The sequence below is a fragment of the Rhipicephalus microplus genome, chromosome X (assembly GCF_043290135.1).
Source record: "Rhipicephalus microplus isolate Deutch F79 chromosome X, USDA_Rmic, whole genome shotgun sequence".
Lineage (NCBI taxonomy): Eukaryota > Metazoa > Arthropoda > Arachnida > Ixodida > Ixodidae > Rhipicephalus > Rhipicephalus microplus.
Window position 1 is genome coordinate 398,184,388 of NC_134710.1, and position 24,826 is coordinate 398,209,213.

General features: G+C 44.6%; 1 protein-coding gene across 2 annotated transcripts in view; it reads right to left on the reverse strand.

Moving 5' to 3' along the window:
* The window catches only part of LOC119160999 (protein zer-1 homolog), a 214,168-nt gene that overhangs the window by 98,787 nt on the left and 90,555 nt on the right, over nt 1–24,826 (reverse strand). For both annotated transcript variants that reach the window (XM_037413298.2, XM_075880180.1), the window contains exon 8: nt 678–740. In XM_037413298.2, coding sequence (XP_037269195.2) covers nt 678–740 — 63 coding nt within the window. The remainder of the gene's footprint in view (nt 1–677; nt 741–24,826) is intronic.

Sequence of the window (24,826 nt, forward strand, 5' to 3'; positions counted from 1 at the left end):
GGTGGGTGGTGGGCTAGTTAGTTTGGCAGCATTGTAACAAAACAGCACGAGAAGACAGTGTACACCAGTCTCCTTGCACTGTTTTTTTTTTTCATTACAATGTAGTACTTCAATCTTACTAATTAGAACTGCGCATGACCTAGTAGATGCCATGAAAATTTATGACATAACCGCATTTAATGTGAAAATTTCAAGGTGGCGTTGCCACCGACATTTTCATTTTGCGCACTTTCTCACTCAGAGTAAGAATCTTCTAGCCATAAGAATGATGTTTTTTTGTATTATGAAATTGTAATTTACTAGTACACAAAACATTAATTTCCTTTTTTGGTGTCCCTTTAACATATGCCTAAACTTATTACACGGATGCTTTTGCCCCATCCTAGCGCAACAGCTCTAGCCAGAATTTGAACCTGCACCTATATGAGCAGTGGCTAAATGCCAAGTGGCTGTATTAAAAAAAAAGTACAGTGCTCAGTCAAAGAGGCAAGCCAAATAAAGAAAACGTACCAAGATGGAAAGAATGCCTTCTACTGCTCCTTTTTCACTAAACACTGAAAAATTAGCGAGATTTTCTGCATTAACTGCATCTTAAATAGGGTCCCTCCTCAGACATAGCTATTGAATATAGCAAATGCATTGACTTAGTACATAAAAACCCAAAAATGGTCACTCACCTTCGAATGCCAACATTAAAATTAGCCCTCTCCTCGCCTTTCACCAGGTAAAAAAGTGACGCACTGCCAGAGCACAGAGAGAGATTAAAAAACATTAGAAGTTTTCCCATTCAGGCACACTACCATAAATACGCATATTAATGAAAGTGAAAGACCCACAAAAAGCACACAATGTATAGAAGTGAGGGCTATGGGATGAGGCTGAAACTAACAATTGACTCCCATGACCATGCTTGTATGCTGTGTTTTGTTGTGGGTTTTTGTCATCAGTCGCATACCAACTGCTGCCGCTCTTAACCTCATTAATCTCTTCATGCATCTTCTCAGACAAAAGCTCTCCAAGTCCCCACATAGTCTTCATTATAGCGCCACTTCATTTAAATTATCAATAAATATCAATGTGCTCCAGAGAGACCTTATCCCACTAATACATTGCAGTTACAATAAATTTCATTCTGTGCGAAATGTACAACTGTTGAACACTGTTCGTCGTTGGTTGTCACACAGGGAACTTTTCGTTGCTCTTCCAGTGTTCAATGGGTGTAACGCAAACTATCACACAGAAGTCTGGCCACTTCGCTTTTTCTTTGTGAGGTATATGCTCTACCATCACCACCTCACAGACAAGGTCCCAGGAGAGCCACCAAGTTGTCATAACAATGCCAAGTGGTATTCGAATCAATCAACCGACATAAAATTTTTTCCTTATGAACAATTTCTATCTGTCTTACAATAACAAAAAGCTACGAAGAAAATTTTTTCAATAAAATGAAGCAAGTTTCGAACCTTAAAGGGCCACTCACCAGGAGCTGAAGCGCATTGCGTAGGTAGGGCATTCACGATCACATCTGCCAAAATTTACAATACTACGCGCTGCGAAAATGGGTCAAATTTGAAGATGAACTCTGCTCCCCCTTCTTTATGCAGGTGCACGCCCAGAAAATGAGGGCATAACGTGCACATATGAATTGCCTTATGTACACGGCAGTGTAGTGACGTTGCCCCTTTAGGTAGTGGCACGTGACATGGCAAAAAATATTTAACATTACATGCGTAGTTTATGTAACTTGTTGCTTGAAGAGATTAATAAATGTAGAGATAAATAATGAGATGCAATAAGGTAATGTGCGCATCTTTTTTCCATTTTTTTCCAGTGAATAGCAATAAAATGCTGGGCTAATAAGCCGGCGTTTCACAAACATTTGTGTCTCCGCGGACAGCGCAACGAGCTGAGGACAGCTGTGGATCCCAGAGTAACGCTCCTACCCAATCACACACTCATTGTGCTCCTCTATTCTACCGTGTCTAAGCAAAAATTTCGAAACCACCCTGCATAAAGAGGCAGTAGACCACTAAATAATGCTGGTCAAAAAAAAAAAAAGAACACGCCGCTTGTAAGCTCAGAAGTTGGGCTTGTTCGGGCACGTCATGCACACGTGACCTCTTGGTCGGATACCGGAGAGGAAAGAAATTTGGCTTGCGAAGGCTACGCGAAGAGCGACAAGGGTTTCGAGCTCGCCTCCTCTCATATCCCTTTCGTGCCGCTTCCAAAAAACAGCTTTCTCCGCTCGTAATGAACCGATTGGAAAAATTCTTGTGGCATAATGCTCCTCGACGGACACAGAACAACTTCCACAGTCTAACTAAAATTTGTTATGGGGCCTGGTGAGTGGCCCTTTAACACAAATCTCAAGTAAGTAGATGGAAATATTTTCTTTTTTATGAAGTTTACTGTACAGGTGGCCCCATTTATATCCCTGCGAAGCAGTTCTGAACATGAGGTGCCTCTAATAAGCAGGGTATCACGTTCTCATTAACCCATACTTTGATGCAGGCACATTGCAACTAAAAAATAAGCATAAAAGAAGGCTAAGCCAACCGCTGCAAGTCGTTTTCGCCTCATGGCACATGTGCATCGAGTGGAAGTCAGAGTTAGCATGGTTATGCTTTTGCTGCCGAGCAAGAGATGGCACTATGGTCACGCTATGGTGTCAGTAGCACCACCTGGCAGTGGCGAGGCTACGCTGGTACATTCAATTGGGACCTCAGTCAATAGCAATGCTGCTGCCTATTGTAGGATGCCTGTGGGGGACAATCCCCAGCTCGTTTCAATAGGCTCCTCATGGTGAGTCAAATGTGAGTGCCCCATATTCACAGTACATTGTATATGTTATGTTGTCTGTGTATTGTATCGGCATTACATATTTCAGTATTAAGCGTGTTACTTCTTAAGTATTCGGCAGACGAGCTTGCCATGATGTGAAAGAAGGTTAATAAATGCACACATTCTTGTTGCTCAATGGCGTCTACAGTTTCCATGTGTTCCATGAGGGCAGCTCTCGTCTAGAGCCCGGGCCCTCAGCAATATATAAGACTCTCACTAGATTGAACTTGAAGAGACTAGTAAAATGCTTTTTGTTTAACAGGAGTTCCGTTTACTGAGAAATGACCAGGAGTGCAGAATGCAAGAATGAAACCAATCTTGTCAAAAGCACTCATTCCATTTAAGCAGCAGTCCCATTTAGCAAATTTCCATTTATCGAGAGTTTACTGTAGTGTTTATTATATCATCATCATCAGCCTGACTTCGTCCACTGCAGGACAAAGGCCTCTCCCATGTTCCGTCAGTCAACTCAGTCCTGTGCTTGCTGCTGCCCCTTGATACTCGCAAGCTTCCTTATCTCATCTGCCCACCTAACTTTCTGTTTCCCCCTGACCCACTTGCCTTCTCTGGGAATCCAGTCAGTTACCCTTAAAGGGGTACTGGCACAAAAACTTTGGCCTCGCGTTTTTCTGCTGCAATGCGTTGCTGTATGGCTGTTAGTCATGACACGACCCATTGTTTGCTGCAGCACGCGACAAATAATTAATTCCAAGCCCCTCATGATCAATCACTTTCAGTTTCGGTTTGAGAGAGTTCCAAAAACTGGGTGCAACTGTCGCCACCTAGTGTGTGCACCTCTTGACCACGTCAGCACACAGAACTGTGATGCACTTCCGCACGGTCCCCATCAAGAAATGCTTTTGAATAGGAAACGGGACTGGAATGTTGCCAAACACAAAACTATCTAAGCAACCAGCTGCCGAGAAACAAAGACTTTGGGAACAAACGCGGCAAAAGGAAAATGGCGGCTATGACGTCATCATAACTTGTTTTGTTGACAGCAGCGTGGTGACGGAAAGGAAGTATGGGGTCCCCTTGGGGTAAGCCCCGTTGGTGTCTGTAGCACTATGAAGTTGGTCGCTCACGCAAACTTCAAAATTATTTTAAAATGCCTTTTAAGCTATATTCGCTGTTGATATCTTGCACATGATGTACTTATGTTCACGAGCATCGACCCCACAGGCTTTCTCGACCCCAAAACTTTGTGTCAATACCGCTTTATAGACCAGAAGTCATCTTGCCTTCGTGCTACGTGCCCTGCCCAGAACTATTTCTTCTTCTTGATTTTGACTATGATATTCTTAACGGGAGATGCTACTCGAAGATACTTTGTTTTTTAATATTCACCCTAGAGCAATGAAACTTGGGCTGTTTATGAAACTTTTTATGCTGATTTCAAATATATAAATAGTTTTTTTGCAAGTTGCATACTTTTAGGTCTCCAACATGACAAAGTGAAAACCTTAACCCTTTTGCCCCCCCCTCCCCTCTTTTCATCCCTGAACTTCCGTAATTTTTTATCATTCATAGTTCATAATGTTTGAAATAAAGTGTAGAATGCAAATAACTAATTAAGAAGCACATACAAAATATGTATTAGGCATGAAAAATAATAGATGTAAAAAGTCCATATTTCGCCTATCCTAGTAAAGGTCTACATACAGTTTTCTTTTATTACACAATGAAATATTGAAACTTAAGCTAGATAATTGCATTTGTCATACTTTGGAAAAAATTTGGGCAAAATTTCATGTAGATCCGAGCATTAGAAGTGCCCGAAAAAGGAGTGGCACATTGAAAGAAAAAAGACAAAATTTGTGTTTTGAGGAAAACAAGTTTTAAAGTTAAAATTGAGTTTTATTTATGAAAGATACCATTAAATCTGATGAAATTTGACAACCAAAAAGAACAATCTTTCTTGTAGTGGCCACTGCCACTAAAATACGCCAGCACGATAAGTTTGTCCCTCTCGGCTTTTTCGAGCCAAATCTTCACAGACATTTCGCTCACAGACAGGGCCATGAGACGCTTGCCAAACTTCCGATCCATCTGGCAGAGCCATGTGCCAACTGCAAGCTAGGAAGAAGTTCAATAGGACTGTGAAATCCAAACTAAGTCTAGTGTCAAGCCATTTTGTGGCCATGTTTGTGCCACATACCATCGTACATAATGGCAATGTTGTCCCTGCTAAGTTCTCTCACTGCGAGCTCTTTCAACCTCACAAGATTGGCGCTGACGTCATCCATTGCCACATCATGAACTTTCCGGCTGACGGGTGTGAATGACTTTTGATGCATTGGCTTTTGCAAGGCAACAACTGCCGCAAATCGTACCAGCTGCTCGTAGCATATTCCCACAGAGCGCGCCGCACAACGGCTTTCACTTGCGAGCAATGGCTTTTTTCATTCATAATGGAGATAATTACACAAAAAAAGCATTGTTCAGCTGTGCTGCTCGACAAGACATGGACCCCGCATATAGGCTTCACAGCACATACAGCCGGGCAGCGGCCAATGGCTGTACCCCGATCTGTACCACGTGATAAGCCAGTCGCGGCGCTCGAAAAACGCGCCGAAGCGTGCCTCTTATTATTTCTGGAGAGGTCGCTGGGTGGTGCCGACAAGAAGAGCCGTGTCCGCAAGTGCTCCGTTAATTTTCCGGCTCCATTGTCGAAATTTTTGTGTGCGGCCAATTTCGACTATTGCCATGGCTTCCTGAAGTTATTCCACATCGACTGACACCAACCACAGCTGTAAGTGACTGGAACTTTTTATTTTAGAAGCCCTAATGCACGTGCCTACCGTGCGAGCTCGACAACGGCATCGCCGCCATGTAGGCGGCTGCAGGAACGCTATCGTGCGCGTTGCGCGTGTACATGATGGCTCTCGCGAATGAACCCTCAGACGCTATTGCGCGTCCCGGACCCTCGTGGATGACGGACACGCGACGCCAAGAACTTGAAAATATGGATCTTCAAGACTCTAAAGCTAAAACTCTCAACGCCAAATGAAACCAACAATCAGAACGCCGAGACCGACAGCCAAAACCAAGCGGATGGAGCCACTTCCTGCTCACTCTGCGGCAGAAGAAGGCTATTGCGAAAGAAAAGAAGGCCAAGTCCATGGATTTTTCGACGACCTCGTACCACCAATTATCCACTGCTAAAGCAACCAGAAAATCTAAATACAGGCCTGCCCACAGGCGGCTACCCCCCTTGACCAAAGACGACTTCAAGATAGTGGTGCGACTATACCAAGGGCTACCGGTCAAGACCCTGACTAGTCCACTACTGGCAGACGCCGTGATAGAAGCTTGCAACGTAAAAATATCTGGTGAGCAATTTTTGCTCAGAATCAAGCAAGGTTCCAACATCTTCATTGTTTCGACGCCGCACCAGACAGTGGCAAACCACATGAGGCGTATTACCACCCTAAAGACCAACGGCCGGCCACATTCAGTCAATGCCTACGTAGCGACAAGCGAAGGGACAAGTAAGGGTGTCACTCACGGCTTAGACCCCCACACGACGCCTGAAGCGCTAAAAGCCAATCTCCACATACGCACCCAAGGTATCGAAATTCTGCAAGCACGGATGTTTAAAAACATCAAGACGGCCGTTATAACTTCTTTTGGAGGGATTACACCTCGGTACGCTATTACAACGGCGGAGAACTTGCTTGCTACCCCTACAAGGTTACCACCCAGGTGTGCAAAGTGTGTCATCAGGTTGGTCACCGTTCAGACGTTTGCCCCCAGCCGGACACTCAACTGTGTCACGTTTGTGGACAACGGGACCTTGCAACCGGACATGAGTGCTCTCCGAAGTGTGCAGCTTGTGGCAAGGGTCATTTGACAGGCGACCGAAGTTGCAGAAAACGACTCAAATCTCCGCAGAAAAGAACCTCAAGGGCTAGTGACACCTCACCAAAGCCACCTCAACGCCCCCGCTGGTTCAGCTCTGATGATGAATAATCTGCCCTGGACCACTGCCCGGAGTCGCCAGAGACTTGCCCAAGGTTCGGCTCTAGATACAGATCTACATCGAGATCTCGGACCCGGAAGGACTCCACTCACAAGACCCCACCCCAATTTCATTCACACAAGTCACCTAAATCCAGGGCTCCACGCTCTCAGTGATCAAGCAAGCGCCCGAACTTGGCGAGGTGAGCTATGCACGAGTTGCTTCTCCCGCTGCTCCTATAACGGCTAATCCAGAATATCAAAAAATTATTAGCGAGAACAAGCTCCTCCGTGAGAGCTTGGCAGTAATAAAACGAGAGTTGGCCTCCCTCGAAGCTAACCGCAGTATAGAATCAAGCCAAAAAACACTTTCTAAAGCAACCGGCACATCTGGCCAAGTTACGAACGAGTCTAATTCTATGGTAGCTACATTAAAACAAGTAATGCAGCAACTGCAGAGCATGCAAAGCTTTCAGCAGCAAATGTTTACCGAATTTCAGAACCTATAAAAGTTATGTCGGCGAATCTATTGCCAGCATAAGGGCCACTGTTCTTAAACGGCCTAAAAGCAGCCCGGGTGCTCCGTCTATCCGTCGTCCGATCAACTCCCAAACTCGGACAGCGATAGCACTATCCATGGCGAGCAAAACACAAGCGCATAACGAATATGTCGAAATTTGGCAATGGAATTGCCGCACCTTCGACAAACGTGCGGCCGCTCTACAATTTCTTAATACGGCGCCAGTCAAACCTGATGTCATTTGTCAACAAGAGGTTGGCAGTAAGCCAGTCAAATTGAGTGGCTACTACACGATATCAAATCCAGACTACCCTAAAATGGCCACGTTGGTTCTTCAGGAAATAGCAACTAGTATAGATTATCAGGCAACTAGCAGCATTAACCAATAAATCATAAGTATACTACCGCACAAGCGTAGCAAAGCCACAACCATAATTATGAACGTGTATAGCTCCCCTGAGGAAAAAATAGCCGATTTTGACGCACTGATTCGGTGTTCCAAGAGTAATTCCAGCATCCAGGATCGACTACTGCTTCTCGGGGACTTTAATGCCCCTCACACTACCTGGGGGTACCAAAAAGATACACCGAAAGGCCAAGAACTCGAGCAAGTTGTTGATGCGCATGGGCTCCTACTTCTCATGCTCCCGCAACACCCGACAAGATTGGGTAACAGCATCAGCGCAGACACATTTCCTGATCTTGCATTCATAAATAATGTTGACGAGGTGTTCTGGCACAACCTAGAAGAGAATCTCGGCAGTGACCATTATATTTTGAGCGTGTCGATTGCCTCCCCCAAAACTCGGCAGTCTCATGGCCATGTTGTATTAACAGATTGGGTAACTTATCGTAAAGTCCCACTGCCCGAAATTTTACCGGATAGCACTGAAGATTGGGCAACGCACATTTGAGAGGCTCACAAAGCAACTTCTAAGCAGGATGCGCTCACAGCGGAAACCCCGGTAGTCGATAGCCATCTGATACATATGTGGGAATCCAAGAGAGGGTTGACCAAGCGATGGAAACAACAGCGACTCAATAGAAAATTGCGCCATAGAATTGCTGAGATATCTGAGCGGGCAAACGCTTACGTGCAGTAGTTGGAGACGGCAAGCTGGGCGAATTTTCGCGACTCACTCAGAGGAACCTTACACACCTCCAAGACAAGGGCAATAGTGCGCAGCATAATGAAACCTGGTAAAACCAAAACGACAGCAAACCGAACTCTTAAAAAGCTCGGTGAGGTATTCCCAGGAACAGATGACGCCCTCCTCGCTAAGCTCCGAGACAAGTACATAGGTGTGTTCACAACTTCCCTGTGCACTTTAGCATACCAAGGCCAGGAAAACGCAGTGCTCGATGCACCGATAACCACGGCAGAACTATTCGCGGCAGCGCAAGCAGCAAAGCGCAATACTGCCCCTGGACCTGACCAACTAACAAACGCAATGATTCGGAATCTGAGCGACGAACACCTGGAAAAGCTTACTCGGTATTTTAATGAACAGGCATGGGAGAAGGGCATGGTTTCTCAACATTGAAAGGAAGCCAAAATTATTCTAATTCCGAAGCCAGGAAAAACACCCGACCTACAATCTAAGACCAATATCATTAACATCCTGTCTTAGCAAATTATTTGAAAAGGTGATTCACACACGTCTCACGACTTACATTGAAGATCGGAACCTTTTTCCAACAAGCGTGTTTGGATTTCGCCAACATTTGTCAACACAGGACGTCTTCCTTCTACTTCGGGAAGAGGTACTCTGCAATACCTCGGTTGGTGTAGAACATCTCGTCGTAGCTCTTTATTTGAAAAGTACATTTGACACTATGTCCCATGAGCTCATCTTATCTGAGCTAAATGACATCGGTTGTGGGCAAAAGATATATGACTACGTTCGTTCTTTTCTAACCTCTCGCACTGCTACAATAGGCCTAGGCAATACACGCTCAGATCCGTTTCCTATGCCCAATAGAGGCACACCACAAGGGGCGATACTATCTCCTCTTCTCTTCAACATTGGGAAGAGACGCTTAGCAAGAAGACTAGACAGCGTTTCAGGGCTAGGGTACGCGTTCTATGTGGATGATATTACCCTATGGGCCAACAGTGGTTCTTTGGGACAAAAAGAGCAAATGCTACAAGACGCAGTGACCGCTGTTGACGACTTCGCTTATCATAGCGGAATGAGCTGTGCTCCCAATAAATGTGAATTTATTAGAATCCGAGGCAGAGGCCGTCGCATTCACGAGCCGGTCAACCTCTTTCTAGGAGACCACAAGATAAAAGAGATAATGCAAATGCGCGTCCTCGGACTGTGGCTACACAGCAACAAGCGAGTGGACCACACAATAAAAACCCTCAGAACAACGGTGAAACAGATCTCCCGTATGATTTATAGAGTCACTTATCACCGAAAAGGTTTCAAGGAATCTGAGACACGCCGGCTGGTTCAGGCTTTTGTCCTCAGTTGGTTAACGTATAGTCTTCCTTTCCAAGAGATCAATAAAACGAATTTAAATGCCCTAGATGCGTTGATATGAACATCGTACAAGGCGGCTCTCGGCCTACCACTTGGAACGTCCACAGAAAGTCTCGAAGCCCTCGGTATGCACAATTATTATGAGAAATTACGCACGGCGGTGCTCATTACTCAACGGGAGAGGCTTATCTTAACCACTACTGGGAGAAAATTGCAATGCCGTGTAGGTTACCCAGCTCGTCCTCAATATGCGGGAGGGAAACTGGAGTCCATGGCTAAACAGCTACGTGAAAATATTCTAGTATCTCCTATCCCAAAAAACATGAGCCCCTGGTGTCTCAAAAGTCGTAGGAGTACGCGAGCTCGCAAGTTACAGCAGCAATTCGGGAACAATCCGGACACTGCGTACACAGATGTCGCCCTATGCGGCACAAACAAGTACGTGCTTGCACAAACAAGTACGTAGGAGCGGCCCTGGGTCAAGGCCTTTTCACTTGCACCACGGCACGAGCCGCGTCCGCGAATCACGCTGAGGCTTTAGCTATCGCGCTTGCTATTAAAGCTAAGGATATTCTGGGACGATCGTCACTTGTTCTCACCGATTCCTTGTCGCATGTAGACTCTTTCTCATGGGAAGACTACCACACAACACCATTCGCCTATTAGGACCGGACCTAACCCAGGACCATGCTATCATCTGATGCCCAGGTCACGCAGGACTCGATGGCAATGAGAGAGCGGATGGCGCAGCTCGTGCTTTAATTAACCGAGCGGCCTACCACTCCGACGACAGCCCCTTTTTACCGCGAGATATCCTTGAAAACCAACGGCTTGAGCAACGAAGATATAGTGTACCACACAGAGCTTTACCAGGCCGAAATTCTTATGAGTGGCGCCGTATACAAACAAACACATATCCAAATCTTTCCTTGAAGCATGCTATTCACCCTGCGATGTGCAGCGATAGTTGTCCGTGGTGCGGAGGCAGGCCAACTCTCGCCCACATAATGTGGAATTGTCGGAAAAGGCCAACCGAAATTAACTCGCTGCAAAGAGCCGGCAAAATTTCCTCAAGGGAGCAGTGGGAGACTTTGCTCACCAGCGAGGATCTGGGAGTGCAACTAGCGCTCCTCGACCAGGCGCACCGGGCCGCTAAAGCCAGTGGAGCCCTGGAATAGGGGCCCCACCCACATGCTCCCCGTATCTTTTTTTTTTCCTTGTTTTTTTTTTTTTTTCAAACAAACTTGTTTTTTTTTTTTTCAAAACAAACGTTTTTATATATATATTTTATTAGCTCTTGCGCTGCATCAGCGAGAGAAAGTGTTGTTGTTTGAAGAGTGAGGCTTGACTCTTCGGCTTATGCGATCAACAATGGCGAGCGGCGGCGCATTATCGGCCGCAAGGTGCTCGAAGACTGCCCACTTTGGACCTTTTAACAGGCATCTTGTGCTCTTTAGATGCAATTTTTAAACGTTTACAGTTAAGTCTCGACCTGTATTTTTTTTTTTTTTCATAACAGTAGAGGTACTAATAATATCAAAACAGGCAAAAATAAAAAAACGGTAATTTTGAAAAAAACTCGCGTTTTTCGATCCGCATCTCCCCTTAACACCCGTTTTTTTTATTATATAGTGCAGTGTTGCGCCAGTCTTGGCCAGCTGCCACACTAAAGAAGATGATAGCCCCGTGGCTCGTGATGCGCGTGCCACGAGGAAACAGAATGGCTGAGCTCCTGGCTTGGTTAGACGCAGCAGTAGCGACTCTGCCTATGCCTGCATTCCAAATAAAAGCTGTGACCTCAGCATGGGCTCATCGCCGCTGTCTTGTCTCTCATTTCTCAACAAGTGGTGACCACGGACCAACGAACAAACGAACGGCGCTGCACCGCGGCCACTGAGATTCGCGGCCATGTTCCAGCCAGCTCAAGCCTTGCAGCCGCACTTTGACCCGCCTTTACCACCGTTCCGCACCTCCGACATCGAGTCATGGTTCCAAGAGTTCGAGGCTGCCTTGGAGCTTCGCAGCATCTGGCTCTAAGAATTCATGTTTAGGGTCCTGGAGTATGTTTTTCCGCTTGACCTCAGACAACGCCTCACCTATTTCTCTAGGAGCTCTCACCCATATGGCGGACTACGGGACGCAGTCGTACGGTTTTGTGGTGCTGAACATCGCCTCCGACACAAGACTGACCATAAGGATGATGCTTCTTCATCAATGCTGATCAAGTCTTCCTCGTGGTTTCCCTCGACTGCATCTTGCCCAGCACTATGCCACAACAGTGAGGTAGGCGACCGTCCTACGACAAACGACTCCACGAACGTATCGACACATACGCCGCTCGAAGATTCACCTTTGGTTGACTGGTCGGCACCTGTGGACATGCCGGTGAACACGATGACTTCAGCACCTACTGAAGCAGTGTGCGACACCCAAACCGGCGCTACCTGTCACCTGTTCGCTGACACCACATGTGGCACCGTAACCGAACCAGTCTTCCATGCCAGCATGGCAACAGTTTCGGACGACGCTCCAGTTATGCCCATTTCCAAGTTATACGATTGTGACTCGCCTGCTACGCAAGCATATAGCCAGCATACCATTCCGCACACAAGATATTTCATGGCGGCTGCCATAGCTGGTGACGTAGCCATATACCTGGCGTGCCATGGTCTGGTAGAACCCAAGTCTCTTGCGGATCCCGACTTGCTACCGACAATCTACGAGGACAGCGCTGAAGAGCTTGAAACCGATCAGCACTTTCCGCACAACATTCAATGACGCAGCGATTCTGATCAGTGCTGCTCGAGTCCAGGACCTTTTCCTTCACATGCCAGAGATGTGCCAGCATCGCTGCCATCCATGTATGCCTTGCGCTTGCGACATCAGCCCGTCGCTGTTCTACGCATTTTCCCACCGCCGCGTCTGCAACCCGTCAGAAACCACAATGTGCATTGCAGAGCCTTTCTTCCGGCATGCCATTTCAGGGACTATCGACCAGTGTGGTCATGCCAACACCTCATGCTGACAGCGTCAATTTCTTAATTATGCTCGTGCCTACAATGCCCATACAACACTTGCGACACCTGTCCTCACGAGTCATCATTGCACTCTGAACCATCCGCAGTGAGGAGTTATTTGACAGGCGACCGATGGTGCCGCCGACACCCACAGCCACAAGGTCCTCGACAGGTTGCGCCATTGCTGCCTATATCATCTGTTCGGCGCATATCTTGCCCTCTCCACGGCTCCCAGTGTCGCCCACCAGAAGAACTCTTAGGTACCCAACGTTTTTCACGGTAACAACTCCGACTTTCCCACGGACAAACCATGAACTGCCGATCATGAATATAGTGTCCACGCCATTTTTTTGGGACATGTTTTAAATCGCACAAAGCGCTAGGCCCATGTAGCGTCGCGCCAGTCTTGCTTACCTGCTATACTAAGAAAAAGATAGCTGCGTGGCTCGTGATGCACGAACCACAAGAAAACATAATGGCTGAGCTCCTAGTCTGGCTACACGCTGCAGCGGTGACTCCCCCAAAGCCTGTGTTCCAAATAAAAGCTGTGACCTTGGCATGGGCTAATCACCGCCATTTCGTCTCACTATCTTCAACAATAGCACTAATTTAATACTTCTATCTACAGGGTTGCAACAACAGAAATGATTTGAAGCAATTTATGGGGCAGGGAAATCCTGATTTGTAGCAGGTTACGGGAAGAAAAATCTCCAGTTTTTAAGCAACAAATCTCAAACTTCGAGCAATATAACAAAGAAAGATTACTTTTATTACAGAAAAAAAATAAACGTGCAAATTATTAAACAACAGCTAACTCGTGCGCAGTGCACGTGAGCTCTGCTGCTTCCACAGAAACAGTGTGTTGAACAACCACACAATGCAAACTATTATAAAGTTCACATCCCTATTTGTAGCACCTGCCAAATGATTTTACAGGAGCTACAAATGCTAATGTGAACCTGCCTAAAAAGAAATTATTATTTCTCATTTCTGAGGGTAGCTGGAACATAGACAACTCCGAACGATCCCAGTGATCATTTATGCACCACACGGGAGCTGAGGAATAAAAGGTGCTGTGTTCCATAACAGCTTGAACTAGTAGCCCCTTCTCAATCTTAACATGCTTTTTTGCACCACATCACTGTGATGCAGCAAAAGTGACTTAAAGTAGGTCACCACCTTCGAGAAGAACAGAACGACGACAAAGAGACAAGAAGGACACGAGCGCTAACTTTTAACTGAGTTTATTGCGCAGAGCGCGAAAACATGTAAAAATGATAGTAAACCATGTGACAAAAACCATGTGGCACAAAAAGGAATGCATGAGTAAGGGAAAAAAACAAAGGCACAGAAAAAGGCAAAGAAAGGTCTATAAGGAAATGAAACAGAGAAGTAAAAGTAATATAACTACTTGCGCGCACCAAAACCTTCGAGGAACCTTAGTTCCTTCTCGGACAGAGACACGGAGGGCTTGCAAATCCATGACACCTGTTCGTGTGCCATCTGCGCGGCCTCGACGATAACTTGGGTACGCCCCTCCCTGTGCTTATACAGCGTCACTGTGTCCTTGAAAAGGGGTACACAGTTGCACTCTGTCCAGCGCTGAGCAAAAAAATCACCTTTCTCGTTTCTAACATTGTTAGCGTGTTCTCTCGGTCGATCGCTCAGACACCTTCCGGTCGTTCCGACATATCAAGTACCGCAGGAAAGGCTGGTCCTATAGACAACTTCCTGGGAGCATGCCACAGACTTGTTTCTATGCTTAACTCTACAGTTGATGACTGCGTTTTCAGGGGGTTTGTATATTTGCTGAGGCTGATTAATTTGAACGGAGCAGAGAACAGCACACAAACTATCGCATGTTTTACGATTTTCTTGAGCCTGTGTGATATCTGGTGTTTGTACGGAACAACGGCTATCCTTTCACGCTCTGTATCCGTGTTGCTCGGATCCTGTCCCTGCCTCTGCTCTGCCCTATTGGTCCGCAGGATAGTCTCAGCAACAGAAGCGATAAACGCCTCAGGAAAACCCGAAGCCATAAGCTGGGATGCTCGAGCTTTGAAGCTCGCAGAGATGATATGAGCGCATGACCTGTTCAAGGCATTCTCAAGGCATGTCTGTGCAATGCCTCGCTTTACTAACTTTCTGAGAGCGGAAAAATAAGGAAGTAAAGGTTTCTGCGCACGTGGTTCGTAACACCAACAAATATGGTGTGTGCTAAAAAACAGTCTTAAATTCAAAAAGCGTAACTTGTCATTCTCGGGTATTTCATGTGTCAACACAAGAGGCTTTAAACAATCCTCAAACACGCCTAACGTTTGAGCTGCAATCGAGTGGAACATAGAAGGGTTACAATTTAGAAGAACCAAGAAATGCTACTTTAAAAAGCATTCAGCACGCGATAGAACAAAGCCAGGAAATTTTATAATTACCATCCTTTGCTTTTTTTTTCATGAAGTAGTTAGTCCTCTTTATTAGAAAATTTATGGCCATGCCTGTATATTAAAAATGATTTCTCAGAATTCAGAAGAATCCTGAGAAATTTGAGAGAGTTGGCAAATGGCCAATGCTTCCATTTAATACACTGGCAGCATGTCAACATTGTTCATGCAGAGCTTCCACTTTCCAATTTTCAAGTGTCCACGTATAAAGGCATTGCAACCAACAGAAACTCTTTGGCCTCCAGCACCTCAATTCGATTGGATTAAAATGGCCAAACTGCAAATAGCCAATGCATCTCGGCCCCTATTCATGCTAAAATTAGTGTGCCTGAGAATTTCGATATTGGTCGGGCATTTCCTCACAGTGTCACAATTTGAACATGTTTTGCAGTTTTGACTAGGATTGTGCAAATATTTGAACAAATATTACAATATTTGAATTTGCTTTAATTTGAATTTAAATCATTGGAAATTTCAAAGTATATTGATGAACGAATAAATGTATATTAGTCCGCATGCCGCCCCCTGTGAAGATGGTTTCACTGCAGTGAAGGAATGCTAAGCTATGAAAACACAGTTTCAATGTGCACTCCAACCTTGTTAAAACGAAGTTGAAGGGGAGCCACGATTATTTCGTTATACCCATTATTCCGTTATATCGATTATAACAGTTTGTGGCAATGTATGCTCAGATGGGCCCGCACCTATAAGCATGCAAAGAGGGAAACCGCCTCGCGGCCCGATGTACCGCTACGCGACCACGCGTGCGACAAAAAATAAACACTGTCGAACCTCATTACTTCGAACACGCTTAATTCGAACTTCCGGTTAGTTTGAATACACGCTGAGGTCCCGTCAAAGCTATGTGTATTCCAATGGGCAAAAACGTCCTGTAATTCAAACGCGCAAGCACTTGCGACGGTTAATTCGAACATACTGCGCTTCAAAAAATGTTCTCAGCACCATGCCCAATCCCGTGGCGGCACCTCGCAACGCTGCACGCGAAGAAGAAAAAAAAGAAAATGAAAGAAAAGACTGTGGTGGATTGTTTGCTGTCTCAAATGCCGATCTGCGACGCGCCTCTGCCACGCTTCTCCCTTTTCCATCTCTGCTCGTAGAGACCCTTCTCCTTTCAAGACCGCGCGTAGAGAGGGAAAAAAAGCTGTTGCGGAGAGTCCTTTCTCGGTGCAGAGGGTAGCAGCGGAGACGCAGTCGTTGCCGTCATCTTCAAGGCACGGAGAGGGAAATCGCTTTGCACCGCAGCGCCGCTTCTCTGTTATGTGACCCGCTGAGCGCTTCCTCAATCCTCTCCGCTAGCTGTGTGAGGAGGGCAGCTCTATCTGCCGATTTTGGCATGGCTGTAACGTCGGCATGGTAGTTTTAAAAGAGCCGCGCCGAACAAGCATCAAACTCCGCAGAAAATGATATGCTTAACACACTACGGTCGGTTTTTTTTATAGACTATTTGATAGACTAATTTAGTTTGTTATATCCATTTACTGGTCAATTTTACTTCGTTAGGAGGTTTAAAATACATTGTTCTCAATGGAGCTCTCAAGGGGAATTTCATTTAGTTCATTATATCCATTATTTCGTTATATCCTATTACGTTATAACGAGGCATGAGTGTATACTAGTTTGCACGAAAACCCCCATAAAAGTGAATTTACTGCAGTAGAGGTGTGCCAAGCCATGAATACATCTATCCAGGGGAAGTCTGCACTACTACAAAGGCTCAACTTTAAGGTTGAATGAACATAACCCAGCACCTGCACTAAAAAATGTCACAAGGACACAGACATGCGGGTACAAAACAGGGTGTTTACTGTCAGCACAAAAGGCCAAAACAAACACCAGAGCATGCGCACACCGAACTACTTCGTTATCCTCCTTCGAGAGGCTGGCCACTATAGTTGCCAGCCTACCTTGTGCTAATATTACCCTCACGTCGATTCATCATTTTTTAAGCTTGTATTTTTGTTACACCGGCCTCTATACTCTAAATAAAATAAACTTCAAAGCGTAACGTATTTTACAGGTTATCACTTGCATCCTACCGAAGTCAAATCCTGCTACTACTCAAAACTGTTTCCACTTTCTTTCAAACAAAAAGAATGGCGTTTGCACGAGCCTAAATCCAATTGTTTTTAAATATTGTGCAGGTTGATTGAGTCACGACAAGTATGCTCACTGTCCTTTATATTATGTGATACCTACTATTCGAATTCAATTTGAAATTATTACAACCCAATCACAATTTGCTTCTAACCTAAAATTCCGTATTCACACAAGCTAATTTGGCGTAGCTTAGTGCAAAAATAAGAAATCGTGTCAAATCAGCAGAACTGATGGAGCTGTCGCACCACTGTATGCAACTTGTTACGCAGAGAAACACAATCCATGCCTTCTCCAGCACAACTCTCTCACACATTTTGGCTACTGCTTCGCTTTCCCTCAAGCTGGTATCATGGTTTGTTGACACCAGCCAAAGTGGAGCTGACTCCTTTGCTTGCATTCGTTAGCTGTACCAGAAAAACCTGCATATACAGTCAAATCTCGATAATACGAACTCAAAGGAGCCCGAAAATTTGTTTGAATTAAAAGAAGTTTGAATTAATGAAAGCTAAGTAAACAGAGGGCTCCCCATGCAGTGGCCCATGTGCATTAAGCTAACACACGAGGAGGAAGTTTCAGAAGACTTACATTTATTCACAAATCACAGGACATTCGTCATTATTTGAAGTAATTGATGATGCGCATCTGCACACATTTGCCTTGCAGCGAGTCAATCGATTTCGCACGTAGCTTGCAAAGCATGTCTACTTCAGCTTCAGTATTCTCCAGGCCAGAGAAGGTGCCTGCGGCTATGTTCAGCGCCGAATCTCTCAAGACAACAACGACTACATCTCCGCTGATGCCCTCTGCGCCAAAGCCGCAGTGTGGCCAGCATGTGACGAGAAAGGAGGAGCGTCTCCATGCGGACAGAAGCAGATCGCCATTTGAGAAAAAAACAACACTGCACAGAGGCTTTTTTTTTTTTTGCTCTCTTCACACGCGTTGTTGAAAGGAGAAGGATTATATGGCAGGGACGGGAAAGGCAAAAGCGTGTCACCGGAACCTGAAAGAGAGCTATATTCCACGACAGTTTTCTTTTTTTCCCTCTCTTTTTGCGCACAGCATTGGAAGGAGAAGGGTCTTTACGTGGCAGGGGCGGAAAAGGGAGAAGTGTGGCACAGGCGCGTCGCAGATCGGCATTTGAGAGTGAGAAACATTCCGCTGCAGCCTTTTCTTTCCTTTTCCTTTCCTTCGCGCGCAGCGTTAAGGTGTCAAAGATGCCACCGCGGGATTGGGTGGGGTGCTGAGAGAATTATCGGAGCACGGTATGTTCGAATTAACCGTCACAAGTGCTTGCGTGTTCAAATTACGGGGCATTTTTGCCCACTGGAATACACATAGCTTTGACGGGACCTCATCTTGAGTTCCAATTAACCGGAATTTCGAATTAAGCGTGTCGGAATTCATGAGATTCGACTGTAGTCAGAGGTTTTTTTTTTCTTACTAGTTTTTATGATGTTAAATTTCCGCGCTGGACTACATGCAGATCCCGAAAACTGTCAACAGTGGCTTTTTTGTTTTGGTTTTGGCATTGTGCAGCGCTATTATCATCATGAGGCCACTGCATGTGGTAGTACTAGCATTAGTCCTACCCAAAGTTTTTAAAATAGATTCTATACATGTTGGTCCTACCTTCTTCCTAATGTCCCCAATTCTACAATATGTGAGGACTGTTGAAGAAGTATCTGGCTGCCTTTAAACGCAAAGCGATTCCAGTTGCCGAAACCATCGACAACTGCACTGTGAGCAAGGCGGCAGCTTGGCGTAGACGAGTGAAGCATTCGCGGTTGAGGGAAACGGAAGGAAGCCCTCTTTGTGTGCAGTGGTCCAAGTTTTTGAGGGATAAAAAAATGAGCGTTTTTCAGTGGTGAACGGGAATTGACAAATTTCGTTTGGGAGCAATAGAGCACTGCTGGGGCTTTCATCGACACCTGCGCACGACGCATTTCAGGGTCACCTTCGTGAAGCGACTGGTGCATGACTCCCCCGCGCCCAGCTCATTGTTACCTTGGGAGAGAATCCCAGCTACAGCCACTTGATGTGTGCAGAAATTAGACGGCCGAGATTAAATTGGGAGCAGTTTTTCAATTTTGAAGCAAAAGAATCTTGCTTGATGATGATTAGCGGAGTTTCATGGCGCAAGGGCCATGGGTGGCCAAATAGTGCCATGTCTTTGATGCGATGTAATTGATGACTAATTATTGCTATGACAAGGTGTATAACGGCTGTATAAAGGCCTAAAATCACGTGCTGTATAAAAGCGTAAAATATGTGTATAAAGTTTAGAATCATTTTTAAATGCCGTTAAATAACCGATAACAATCGGTCTGCCTGGTTCACACCAACTTTAAGGCGGCTACTTAATAAAAAGAAGCGCATCTTTCGAAGTGCAAAGCTCTCGGGCAACATCAAAAGATGGGATGATTATCGTAGTGTAGCCGACGAGTACGCACGCGCACTCTCACTTGCCAAGCACTCATATTTTGAACAAACATTGCCTTCTTTGTTAGTAACTAATCCTCGTAGATTTTGGCAGCTAATCGATAAAACTAACAAAAAACAAATCGACCTAGTTTCAGGGACCGAATCATTTATTCCAAAAGAAAATTGTTGCCTAGCTCTTAACAGTGTATTCGCATCATCATTTCTAAACGTGGCGCCTACCACTGTTCCTAACTTGTCTACTCACAACTACGATCTAATGGAGCCAGTACACCTTGATTGGGAGGGCATAAGAAAATTAATTGAAAATCTCAAGTCTTCTTCTTCCCCCGGAGATGACAAAACTATCGCCAAGTTTCTTAAAAACACCGCATTGTTTTCGTCCTTAATACTGTCCAGAATTTTTTCACAGTCTTTGGAATCGAGTACCCTGCCAAACGACTGGAAAGTAGGGAAGGTGGTTCCTCTTCACAAGTCTGGTAACACCAACGATCCCCACAATTATAGACCCATATCACTAACTAGTGTGCCATGTAAGCTATTAGAACATGTCATTTACTGCAACTTGGTCAACTTTCTTGAGAATAATTCTTTTTTTACTAACTTTCAACATGGTTTTAGAAAACATTACTCGTCTGAAACTCAGCTCTTATGTTTTACTAATGATTTGTTCTCTGCTATTGACCGTGGTACTTTTATCGATTGTGTATTTATCGACTTTTCTAAAGCATTTGGCACAGTTTGTCACAAATTACTACTTTTAAAGTTAAGTAAACTAAATCTTGACCCACACATCTTAAAATGAATCAAGTGCTTCTTACATAACTGGGAGCAATTTGTGACTGCTAATAAATGTAACCCTCCTCCTACTGCCGTAACCTCAGGTGTGCCTCAAGGCTCTGTTTAGGGTCCCTTACTTTTTTTTTATATGTATTAATGATTTGCCTCATAACATTTCCTCCTCCATTAGGTTATTTGCTGACGATTGTGTTATTTACCTTGAAATTTTGACCTCTAACGACACTGACACCCGGCAATCTGACCTGGATCATATTTCTTCGTGGTGTAATAATTGGCTAATAAAACTTAACACAAATAAAAGCAATTCAATGAGGATAGCTCGTAACCCTTCAAAAGTTGCGTCCCCCTCGTACCTACTTAATAACACTCCCCTAAACAACGTTTCTTCTTACAAGTACCTCGGTGTTAACATTTCTAATAACCTGTCATGGCAGGCTCATGTTGACTACATAACATGCAACGCTAATCGAACTCTTGGCTATTTACGTCAAAAATTTGTCTTTTGCTCCAATTAACCTAAAGCTTCTCCTGTATAAATCATTAGTGCAGCCAAAACTCGAATATACCTTGTCTATCTGGGATCCTCATATTCACATGCTCATAGACAACATTGAATCCATTCAGAATCGCTCAGCACGCTTCATATTGTTCAATTACTCTCGAACTGCAAGTGTCACATTAATGAAGACTCAACTCAATTTATATAACCTCTCAATACGATGCAAAAATTCACGTCTCTGTCTCTTTCATAAGATCTATCACACTAACAGAACCCTCTCTGATTCACTGTTTTTTCTACCAGCCTACATATCAGCACGCAATGACCATCAATACAAGGTTGGGGTTCCCTTCTGCCATACAAACCAGCACTTCAACTCTTTCATCCCTAGAACATATACTGACTGGAACCACCTTCCCGCATCGATCGCTTCAATCACAGACGCCAACGCGTTGCAATCAGTCATTTCTGAAAGTGCATTATAATTTATTCTAATTCTCCTGTTTTGATTTACTTTTTTTTGATATTTATTGTCTTACTCCTCTCTGTAATGCCCAGTGCCTTGAGAGTAAATAAATGAAATGAAATGAAATAAAATGAAATGACAGTGATATGTAATTTGATGTAGGGAGTGGAATGAATCACAAGTGACCATGGTATCTGCAAATGAGCGATTGTAAAATACAGTGAAATCTCGGTATAACAAACTTCAGAGGGCTGCGGCAATTCATTCGTTATTTTGAAAGGTCGTTATAGTGCAAACCCAAAAATTAACCATAAATACTTATTTTCCACCAACCAAAACGACATACCTTTACAACGGTGGGTCCTTGAACTCGTTTTTAATGAGAAAAAAAGTAATGCACAAGTGAACACCAGAAAATACCCGCTTACTTTAAAGAAGTCAGGTGTTGTTTTTTCTTTTTTTTTCTTTTTTTTGAGGCACGCAGCACAAACTTTGCAGCACGAAGGGCCCCGGCTCATCCACATTACTGTGGTGCGATTCGGTTCTTTGGTCACAACAGCCTGCTTTTTGCCTTCAAGTTGCCGAAGAATATCCACTTTCTCGCTTAGCGAAAACTGATTCCGCTTCTTTGTCACAAGCAGAGACGAACTCATTCGAAGTAGCACCACAACGCGAACGCCGACTTGCTTTGCGGACGCGATAAGTAAGCACCGAAAAGAGATAAACAAGACTGACAAACAAGGTCTCCTAGTCTTAGAGCCCATGTAGAAGTGACAAAAAAAGAAAAACCCGAAGCGTCGCGGCTGTCATTGTCTCTTCCGAAAAAAAAAAGTGCTAAAAAAGAAACTTCCTCACGTTTTGTTTTCTGCTCCCTCGCTGTCTCGAATTTTCCGCGCCTATGTTTCCTGCTCCGCGACTCCCACTCTGCCCTCTGCCTCGCTGACCTTGCCCTTCCGTGTTGCCCTCGCCTCTGCGCTTGTAAACCTGCAGCGTCGGTGCTTCAATAAAAAGAAAAAAAAGAAAGTCGCCCTTTAGTTGTTTTTTTTTCCCTTCCGCACTGTCGCGCGTCTTCTGAGAAGCCAATAGTTATAGCGCGAGAACACAACAACGACGAAGAGACAAGAAGGACATCAGCGCTCTTTGTCATCGTTCTGTTCTCGCGCAATAACGATGGTCTTGTCATATCAACTAGCCCAAACTGCCACACTTCTGAGAAGCAAGGCGTCAGTTTGCTTTGTCGTCTGCTTGTGTACCGCGCCAGTGGTCGCGACCGATTTCAGAACATGAGTTCATAGTACTGAGGCGTTGTTAATATAACGCGGAACTAAATGAACGCTTGTTATTCTGAAAAGTTCGGTATTTTAAAGTATGTAGTAGCGAAATAGTTTTACATTGAAACTATCAGCAGTCGGCACGGGATTTTTTAAAAGTTTGTTAATTTGAAAATTTCGTTAATGTGAGGTTGGTTCTACCGAGATTTCACTGTAGCACGAACGCCTCCTCGACCTTTTTGAAAACCAAAGGGTGAGAGGCAGGTGCTTCTCAGACTAGCTACCACAGCAACAACCTCTGCGGAGAGGTTATGCTACGAATTTCCCTTGTATATGATGCTGAAGCTTTGAATTTCATTTAAAAAGGCAAATAAAGAGTGATACTTAAAAAGTGGTTCTTTGCCAATGAACAACCCAGGATGAAGTGGAATGTGTTCACGGTAAGCTAACGAAAAATGCCTTTTTCTAATAGAGTCTAATTCGATGCATTGGATGAGGATGTGGTTGACGGTAATTGATTCACCAAACCTATCACAAAAGGTGGATCGCCACCGTAAAAAAGGTGTGAGTGTGTTCTGTGTGTGTCCTGTTCGTAGCCTTGTAAGTGTAACTTCTGTGTGGCGTGATTTTGATACTGGCAGCCAATTACCAAGGAACAGTTTGATGATGTGTAATTTATTTTCTCTGTGACTATCCCATGTGCTCTGCCAATAAGCTCTAAGTTTTCGTTTAAGATATGGTTTTAGGTCAAGAGCAGGGATAGCTATGGATGTTTTAGCAGCGCTGTCGTAGACAGATGCGGCTAGCTGGTCCGCCATCACGTTACCTTGGATCTCGCGGTGTCCTGACACCCAGTACACTACAACATGCTGTTTAGACTTGTACACTGTGCATAATAGTGAATAAAGCGAGACAAGGACAGGGTTTTTGTTTTTTATTTTAAGAGTTTCCAGAGCGTTTACAATGCTTAGGGAATCTGTGTAGGTTACTGCCTTTTCTAGCTTTAATTCTTTAATGCACTTAATGGCCACAAGTATCGCAAAAGCTTCTGCGGTGAAGATGCTTGTGTTAGGATGCAGAGCGCCAGAATACAAAAAGGATGGGCCGACCAATGAGTATGAAACAAAAGTGTAAGACTTTGAGGCATCAGTAAAAAATTCAGGACAAGTGTATTTATGTTGCAGTTCCATGAAGTATGTGTGAATGTGTACAATGGGTGCATGCTTTGTAACCTCTAAGAAAGGCACATCGCAGTCTATCGACTGCCGCTGCCACAGTGGCAAGTGTGCTGCAGGAGCCATCAAAAGGTGTTCAAGTGGCACACCAGTTTCCTGAGCAAGGCCCTTCACACGAATCGAGTAGGGTTGTCGCAACAAAGGCCAATTGTAAAACAGTGCAGAACTCGACATATCATTCATAGTCGAATGTGTAGGGTGTTCTTTGTCTGCATTCACTTTGAAATAATATAGTAAGTACATGTAAGATCTCTGAAGTTGCGACGACCACTCGTTCGATTCTACGTACAGGCTCTCTACAGGATAAGTGGGAAAAGCACCCGAAGAGAGCCGAATGCCTAAATGATAGACAGAGTCAAGCATTTTCAAAACACTTGGTGTGGCAGATTAATAGACAATCACCCTATAATCAAAGCGCTTGCGTAAGAGGCTTTTATAAAGATTCATGAGACATTTTTTATCACTGCCCCACGATGTGCACGACAAGACCTTTAGTACATCAATAGCTTTCAGGCATTTGCTTTTGAGATTTTTTATGTGCAGTACGAATGTCAATTTTATATCTAAAGTTATGCCTAAAAGTTTGTGTTCAGTTTTCACAGCAAGTGAATGGTCAGATCGGGATGGAAACCTCTCTTTCTTGAAAATAAAACGCGTGTGCTTTTTTGTGGGTTCAGGGTGGACCCATTCTCGTATGCCCATTCAGTAACCTTATTCAAACCAAGTTGG